Below are 9,278 nucleotides of genomic sequence, written 5' to 3'. Positions count from 1 at the left end.
CCTGCCGTGTAGTTCTGGGCTGATCCCTCATGATCATCGATGCCCCACGAGGTGGGATATTGCATGTAGCCCCAGACCGCGGGTGATTGACCGTCATCTTGACCTTCTTCCATTTTCTAATAATTGCGCCAACAGTTGTTGCCTTCTCACCAAGCTGCTTGCCTATTGTCCTGTAGCCCATCCCAGCCTTGTGCAGGTCTACAATATTATCCCTGATGTCCTTACACAGCTCTCTGGTCTTGGCCATTGTGGAGAGGTTGGAGTCTGTTTGATTGAGTGTGTGTGGACAGGTGTCTTTTATACAGGTAACAAGTTCAAACAGGTGCAGTTAACACAGGTAATGAGTGGCGAACAGGAGGGCTTCTTAAAGAAAAACTAACAGGTCTGTGAGAGCCAGAATTCTTACTGGTTGGTAGGTGATCAAATACTTATGTCATGCAATAAAATGCTAATTAATTACTTAAAAATCATACAATGGGATTTTCTAGATTTTTGTGTACCTATGATACAAATTACAGACCTCTACATGCTTTGTAAGTAGGAAAACCTGCAAAATCCGCATTGTATCAAATACTTGTTCTCCCCACTGTACATTGTAACATTGTAAAATATAATTTCATAATGGTCTGAGAAGAACATTGGCAGGGCAATTCAAGCATAGCCAATATGCAGTGATCCAATGACCTTGAGCTTTCTTGGATGGGCACTTCTGTAACTTTATGGCAGCACCCAAGGGGCTTGAATGTTCGAGCTGTTCCCTTAGATTTGGCGGTGACGTAGTGTCCCCATGAGTGACAGAACACTGAGCCAAGAAAACATTACCAAGCCCTACGCTCCGTATTTTCCGCTGGCTGTCCAACCACCACAGAAAGCACTGAGCTAGGCTGAAACACCTGCATTTTGGAGCTGCCTTACTCATGAAAGCAAAAAAAGAGACCATATTTGTATGCAGCTTTATTAACTATTATTATTATATATTTTTTTTTACATTGTTTGCAAACTGATGTGTGACACATATTAATGCCAAAATAACAGGCAACCCCCCCAAAATGTTTTGGTAAAAATGTGGGGCTGTACACTTTCGCCACTGTACACACAGAATCAAATAAATGTGTGTGTGTGTGTGTTGAACAACACTGTGTGTGCATAACACACACCCACTGGGGGGAGGGGCTCCCAGTTTTAATACAAATACTTTATTAAAAGGGTTTGAAAAGGTTATCAGCAGTGTAATTAATACCAGAGACAAAATCCCACCTTTCTCTCCTCCCACTGTCAACAACCACAGGCTTACTGATGGTACAGCAAGTAATATTGCAAATAGAAACGTGGGACCAGTTTCCCAGCCCTATAGATAAAACCAATACTCCTGGACTAAGCCATTGTTTTCCCCGTCAGTTTGATTGAGAACTAGACCTCATTTGCAATTATTAGCCTGAGCATTTATAAAAATGAGGATTCTCCGTGGAACATGCTTTGATCCTAGGAGTAATCCTTGTATAACATCGCACATCCACAAATGAAGCCCACAACTGTACAATATATCAGCGACTCAATCAACTGTATACAGACAGAGCAAATAGTCAACAAAAAAACATCCCCAGAATGCAATAGATGTGTTTTTGTGTCACTTATGCAAGGCATACACAAAACTATTGCGCCTCGTTTTTGTCGTCCCAGATGAATGAAGGAGGCCCAGTTGATGGCTATTCCGTTCTCCAGACCCGTCGGACGTCATGATCATTTTATTGCGTGCAAAATTCTGGACGTGCGTCTTGTAGTATGAGCAGTGCTACGACGCGATTGGATAATGACTACAGCCAATAGTCCAATGACCAAAACAATGACGGCGAAGATGGTTGTCACTAGTTACCACAGCCACAAAGTCAACATTGGCTATGTCTTAAAAACAAATATTTGGGGTCTTAATTTAAGGTTATGCTTAGTAATAAGGTTAGCAGTGCGGTTAAGGTTAGGGTTTAAGTTCTGATTTTAAGAAGATGAATTGTAGACATGCTTCAAAGAGTGGATTTTAAGGGTGCAGGAGTTGGGGGAAGTGGCTAGGGACTATATGAAAAAGGGATAGATGTAAACGCCCGAATACCCAAAAGAGGCTTAAATGCTCATATGATGATTTAAAGGCAACGATAAAGTATTTGAAGCAATCAAGATCTAAAAAAGTTCACAGCAAAACAAAAAGTTCAAAGGTAAAACCTAGTCCCTACCCAACAGTCTACTGTCTTGTCAGCTCCTGTCAATCATTACTTCCTTTAGTTTATGGTGTTGTCATGGTATCAGTTACCATGGTTACCATTAGTACTATTTTCATGGTTAGAATAAGAAACAAGAACAAAGCCTAGTAGCTCTCTCTCTGGTCTCCCAAAGAGACAGATCAAAAGAGAGACATACTAGTAAACCATGTTACATCCACATATCCCTGTGTCCGTCAGTCTGTGTTAAAACAAACCATTCAAGTCTGGGTTGGTACAATGAATGCAACAATGACTAACCAGTAGGGTTTGTATGGAAAAGTACAAGGATAAATCTCATGTTTCAATCATTCCCATCATCACAAGGTTTAATTCACCACATATTAGTTAAAATAAGGACAGAGCTCTTAATATTCAATAGCACATTTTTGGGGGGATCAATACCAGACTCATATGCATAAGCATAGGTTTGACAGACAATGTGAACAGTCCAGAGTTAGGGTTCATACTGAAAACAGCGTCTTTATTAGTTCCGATGCATCAATACAAAAACGCAGACAAGCTTCCTGACTGGCCCCTCGAAATGCTAGTTCGGCTGCCTCTCGCCACAACCCACTGATAACCAGGGTGGCAAGGGGCGGGTCTACACAGCCAAAGGAACGTTACACAACAACCCGCCAACCGATCGGACCCTTTCGTCACCATCCCCTAAACGTTGAAAAATATTTTGCTTAAAAATCAAAGAGAAAAAAAGGAAGCACAGCATACCCTATCTATCGCATGTTATTAAAAGGAAAAGAAAAGGAGAAAGGTTGTCTGACAACAAACAATTTCTCCATTAGGTCCATGTCCTATAACTCCATCTGTCAGCAGTTTATTTCAAGTGTTTGGTGTCGACACTCTGCCTGCCTGACAGTGGTAATATCCTTACTAAATAAAATACTGGATGATGTGGCTGGCAAAAAAAGAGGGAGGAAAGAGTGAGTGATAGACTGAAGAAGAGATGTGCCGGGAGACAATCATGGCTAGATACACAGTAGCTAGAAACGGATTCCGATGGGACACAAGAAGTGGGTAAGGAGGGTTAGCTAGTGGGCTAGGAGGAGAGGAAGCTAAGGAGGCTCTGAATCTGAAAGGAACGGGTCCATTTTGAGGGGGCAGGCAGGCGTACGGATGGATGAGTTGATCAGAGTGGGGACTGGGCCAAGATGGCCCAGTCCCCAAGATGGTATATTCGGAAGGAGTGAGATAAGGGGGGGGATACAGTGCCCCCCCACCAGCCCGTTCTATCGGTCCATCTCGTCCAGAAGGGGTGTTGCGTCTCCAGCGATGGACATTGGGGTGCTCTCGATCATGGGGCTGGGGGAAGGCCGTGGGGTCATCCTGGGGGTCTTCTGCTTCTTCCTCTCCGCCTCCTTGTCCTGGAGCCACTGCTCCGCCATCTTGGCCCAGTCCACCGCTGTGCTGCCGCTCGACCTGCAGGGGGAGACAGAGTAGAAGGTGGGGTTAAGTACAGGGCAGCTTGGATGGATGTAGTGTTTTAGAGGGCTGGGTTAGTTACAAAGCAGCTTGGATAATGTAGTGTTCTATAAGGCTGGGTTAGGTACAGGGCAGATGGTTTACGACGTCAATGTGCAAGTAGTTTTAGAACCGTTTACAACATGGCTTACGAATGTAAAAGGTGGTCCCGGCGATGCGATATAGGAAGATACAAATATTGTGCCAGTAATATGATTTAGATCTTTGACCTGGTTGAGATAGAAACAATCCAGTATCGCTATAGTAATGGTGCAACCATGACGTTAATGAATCTGCACTGGCTTGTTTCTCTAGGGCACTTGGAAACAATGGTACAGCGAAGCCTGATTATTAGTACAACTATTATATGCAAGATATTTTTCATAGTCGCATAGCACTCCCAAAATAAAACTGCTGGTCACACAGCTAAATATTTTGTCGCACTTTAGAACCCTGGTTACATTTCAGCATGCAAAGTCTGGACCTTCTTAATATCTGGGTGCATGACATGAGCCGGGATATTTTGGTTCTCAGAGACGTGGCTAAATGTCTCGATCCCGCATAAGGATAAGGACAGTGCTAATTACAACATCTTCAGGTGTGACAGAACAAACAGGAGGGGTGGCTATATATTTGAAATAAACTTGTGGCATCACGTTCTCTAAATATCCCTATCCCCAAATGTATTTTTTTGTTTTTGGTTATAGATGACGCCAAAAGCGAAAATTAGCATTTTTCTGTTGTGGGGATTTACCTCACTGGGGCTGATTTGCTTGATCCTTTCTTGCTGCAGCTTTCTGATACTCTAATTGGGGAATCATTTATATATATTTTTAAGCTGACAATTATCTCGGGTGCTATCTGCCGGGTCTGGAAGCATGTGCCCCCTCTTCACAAAGGTGGTGACCGCTCTGACAAGAATATTTACTGCCCGATCTCACTGAAATTAGATATTTTCTAGCTTCAAATGTGTCCATCGTCTGGTTTCAGGCGAAGTCACTACATCTGCTGCTTCTTTGGTGATAAATGACATAGTAAATTGCATGGACAAGAGACAGCATTGTGCTGCCCTTTTCATAGACCTGTTGATGGCTTTCGACACTGTTGACCATTCCTTATTAATTCGTAGACGGTCTGAAATTGGCCTGGGTCAGGCTACCTGCAATTGGTTTGAAAACTACCTGACATTAAAGACAACGTGTTTATTCTGATGGTGTTGTCAGGTGTCCCCCAAGGGCAGAATTTGGGCCCTGTATTTTTTTACTATCTATATAAACAACATCCGTAAGAAATTGTGGCCTCCAATTGTATGCGTACGATATGGTTGTGTATTTTGTTGCCCCTTTCGTTGACAAGGCTCTTTCAGAACTGCAATCTGCCTTTTTTGCCTTGCAGAAAGACTTTGTTGAACCAAAATTGGTACTTAATACAGGTAAAACTAAGCATATGTTATTTTCCAAAAAACGCATAAAAATGTATCTGCCGATTTATGAATAAGAACATTGGACGGTGCATACATTGATTGTGTCCCCGCTTCTAAATATCTGGGTGTCTGAATTGACGAAAAGCCATCTTTCAAAAAGTTAATTGATGAGTTAGTTAACTTGTTAAACTCGAGTGGTTGTTAAAGCAAGTACCGGGTCCAACGACTTTGGGGGACACCCCACCACACAATTTCTTTGTCCGAAAAACAGAAAGAGACATATCATTTGAAAGCTTACTGCTCAAATCGAACTCAAATCTTACTGCTGGCAATGCCATACAAAGGCCATAAATCATGTGCTATGGTCATATTCATAGAGTATGGCTAAATAGGCTTGGAAATGGTACACCCTAATGGTCATTGTAAAGCAATGCATTTCTTTCTCCATCTACATTAGGCATCCTCCACATGCACTGTTGATCTAGCTCAGTGTTTCTCAACCCTGGTCCTCGAGTACCCCCAACCAATGTTCCCTCAACAACAAAAAATCCGTCAGTGAGCAAATTCCAGGTCTGCTGAGCGCAAACCTGAACATTGAGAAAATTCTGTGCAACTTCAGGCGAGCGTTTACTGTGAACACAGACTGTACACGCTTTAAGTAACAGTTTTAACCAGAGTGGCCTACCACCATAACATTTTAACATGTTAATAAATGTTCTATCATTCAGGCAGCAAATGTGTGGTGTTCAATGTAGGCCTACATTCCATGAGAATTTAAAAAATAAACATGTAGGGCTTGACATTAACCTCTTTATCCACTTGTCCTTCAGACAAGGTGACTGAAAATGTATTCAGACCCTTTGCTATGAGATTCAAAATGTTTTCCTTCGACCTATATCAAGTCCCACAGTTGACAGTGTAAAAACCACAAGGTCAAAGGAATAGAGATCCGAAGCAGGATTGCGCCGAGGCACAGCTCTGGGGAAGGGTAACACAACATTTCTGCAGCATTGAAGGTCCCCATGAACACAGTGGCCTCCATCATTCTTAAATGGAAGAAGTTTGGAAAACCTTCCAGAAAGACAACCATCTCTGCAGCACTCCACCAATCAGGCCTTCATGGTAGAGTGGCCAGAAGGAAGCCACTCCTCAGTAAAAGGCACATGACAACCCGCTTGGAGTTTGCCAAAAAGGCACCTAAAGGACTGGTCTGATGAAAACCAAGATTGAACTCTTTGGCCTGAATGCCAAAGTCGTGTCTGGAGGAAACCTGGCACCATCCCTACGGTGAAGCATGGTGGTGGCAGCATCATGCTGTGGGGATGTTTTTCAGCAGCAGGGACTGGGAGACTAGTCAGGATTGAGGGAAAGATAAAGAGCAAAGTACAGAGAGATCCTTGATGAAAACCTGCTCCAAAGGTTCACCTTCCAACAGGACAACGACCCTAAGTCCACAGCTAAGACAACGCAGGAGTGGCAGTGAAGAGAGCTTGAGAGGTTCAGCAAAGAAGAATCGTAGAGAAACTCCCCAAAAACAGGCGTGCCAAGCTTGTAGAGTCATACCAAAGACGACTCGAGGCTGTAATCGCTGCCAAAGGTGTTTCAACAAAGTACTGAGTAAAAGGTCTGAATACTTATAGAAATGTGTTATCAGTTTATTATTTATACATTTGCCAAAAACTGGTTTTGCTGTATCATTATGGGGTACTATGTGTAGATTGATGAGGGGAAAAAAACTATTCAATCCATTTTTAGAATAAGGCTGCAACGTAACAAAAAAAGTAAAGGCGTCTGAAGATCACATGCCGTTTCCACTGTATGTACATTAATGGATAGGTAGAGACTTCAGTTCTCTCCTAATATGCATATAATTTATGTTAGACAAAAAATGAAGGCATGGCAACGTTGCACAAGACCTTGAAATTCCTATGGGAATTGTTTAGAACGCCACCATTAGGTGAATGATCAGATTGTTTGGAACAGTAATTTGGTGACATATTTTATGTCAAACCTAGACTTTGAAATCTCTTATTCCCCAACATGGGGACAATTGTGGGGACAATTGTGGGGACCCGCTTGCACAAACTTCTGCCATACCTTACTTCATTGTTAACCCAGAGAAGTCCGAGCTACCAGACCCAGTCTCAGACAAACAAGCATCTGCTAAATTAATCAAATATAAAAAATAATGGCTAACTCTAGAGATCTTTTTGGTTTCCACTGAGTTCGGTAGATCTGCGTTTAGTTTTTTAGATTTTTTTCCACACCTTACTTGTGGAATGAAGTTGGATGTTTTGGTGCTGCTAAGGCAGATCAAATGGCCTTTTTACTGATGAATGTTTTTCATCATTGTGTATTCTAAGTTATTTTCTTAATTGCTTGTAAATATTGTATGTTTTTAGTCCGTTGGAAATGTAAAATTGTATGATTGTGTACATGCAGGGCCTTTAGCCTTGGTTTCAATGATACATGTTTAAACAAAGATAAACAAGAAGGGTAAAAAGTATTTTAGAGGGCTAGGTTAGGTACAGGGCAGCTTCAACGGTGCAGTGCTATCCGTGCTATCTCGTGCTCTGTGAAGAGAATGGGGTGCAAAACTCCAAACCTTGAGGCTGGGGCACATCATTTGGAATTTGGCTTAGAACACAATTTAAACTCCATCTTATACACACATGACCATGCATCCAACTAAACCACACGCACACTCCCCATCTCTACTTACTTAGGCTGCTGCGGCGTGCGTCCTCTGGAAGAGGTGGAGGAGGAGGAAGGTGTGTTGGACGAGTGTCCATGGTGACTGTTGCTGCTGCTGTGGCCCTGCTCTTGGCTGCTCTGTGTGTGTCCGTGGGAGGACAAGGGGGTGGAGGAGGGGTACTGGGGCGTACCCATGGTTTGCTGGCTGGGGGTGGTGTATGAGTAGCTGGGGGTCATCATGGGCGTCGACATCGGCTGCTGGGGCGTTGCAAATACCTGCAAATTAATAAATCGGTAAATGAATCAGTCTTTCCATCAATCAGCTGATATGTGGCAAACATCAGTAAAAAAAGAGAACATTCCACTTTTAATATTTCACTATTTCGGTTTTCATCTCTCCAATGTGATTATGGTCCATGTGTGATGATCTTTCTGCGACAACAAGCTTCCTTAGCATCACTCAGGTGGGTGCTACACACTGCGAGTTACCTTAATTATACCCTAATATAATACAAGCCTATTGGATCACTGGGAAAACGTTTAGTGCTATAAACCCAAAACAAACAAAAACTCACGTGATAGGCTGAGGAGTTGCCTCCCCCACCCCCACTGCTGCCCCCGGTGTAACCGTATTGGCTGGAGCCCCACTGGGCGGGTGTGGTGTTGGCATTCTGGCCCTGGCCCTGCCCTGTCACCGCGGCGATGGCACTGAACATCTGAGAGGTCATGTTCCGCGGGAGAGCGTTGACAGCTCGCGTCAGGTCTGAAAGACAGAGAGAGAGACAGAGATGTGTAGGGGGAGGGCAGGAAGGAAGGATAGAGAGAGAAGTCAGAAATACTGTTAGGTTATCTTTGTTTGGATAGGACACCAAAAAAAAAGATTTTCAAATTGAACATTTCTGGTGTGTGTGTGTGTGTGTGTGTGTGTGTGTGACTGACCTGCGATGTTGATGTTAGCTGGTGTAGCGTTGACAGAAGCAGGTGTCCGTGTTCGACTACTACTGCTGGGGGTGATGCCTGAAGACAAAAATACAACCAATAAAATCCAAAATAGCACAATAAAGTGTAGAGATGGGCGTCTGAAATAATGACATTATTCGAATAGTATCATGAAATTAATTGAAATACGTGTGTTTTTAACCTCAGCCTAGCCTGTGGGCGAGGTAGAGACGCTGACACTGCAGCGGGATTGGGGCGGTGTATGTGAGAGTGCCCTGCATCGGGTCGGATACCCATTGTTCACGACAGTTGACCCTCAAATATTCTTCCAACCTGCGGGTCGGCTCACAATTCAGAACAATTATATTGCGGGTCTGAAAAGTTTTAAAATGAAGATGTTTTTTTATTTTATTTTTACAAACCCAGGAGCTTGTTTTGAGGCGAATTCCGGACATATAGGCTGCCAGTCACGCACGCAGTGGATCAAGGAACTG

The 9,278-nt window shown here is 43.2% G+C and overlaps 1 protein-coding gene across 1 annotated transcript in view; it reads right to left on the bottom strand.

Annotated features, from left to right (window-relative positions):
• Positions 1–941: 941 nt before the first annotated feature.
• LOC139418711 (transcription elongation factor SPT6-like) overlaps positions 942–9,278 on the bottom strand; it is a 52,644-nt gene continuing 44,307 nt past the window's right edge. The window contains exons 35-38 of the mRNA XM_071168363.1: positions 8,785–8,862; positions 8,421–8,608; positions 7,874–8,121; positions 942–3,686 (exon numbers count right to left, since the gene is read on the bottom strand). Coding sequence (XP_071024464.1) covers positions 3,497–3,686; positions 7,874–8,121; positions 8,421–8,608; positions 8,785–8,862 — 704 coding nt within the window. The 3' untranslated portion in view covers positions 942–3,496. The remainder of the gene's footprint in view (positions 3,687–7,873; positions 8,122–8,420; positions 8,609–8,784; positions 8,863–9,278) is intronic.

The sequence above is a fragment of the Oncorhynchus clarkii genome, chromosome 10 (assembly GCF_045791955.1).
Source record: "Oncorhynchus clarkii lewisi isolate Uvic-CL-2024 chromosome 10, UVic_Ocla_1.0, whole genome shotgun sequence".
In the NCBI taxonomy this organism is placed as follows: domain Eukaryota; kingdom Metazoa; phylum Chordata; class Actinopteri; order Salmoniformes; family Salmonidae; genus Oncorhynchus; species Oncorhynchus clarkii.
Note: the sequence above shows the minus strand (reverse complement) of the source record. Positions and strands in the feature narration are given on the sequence as shown.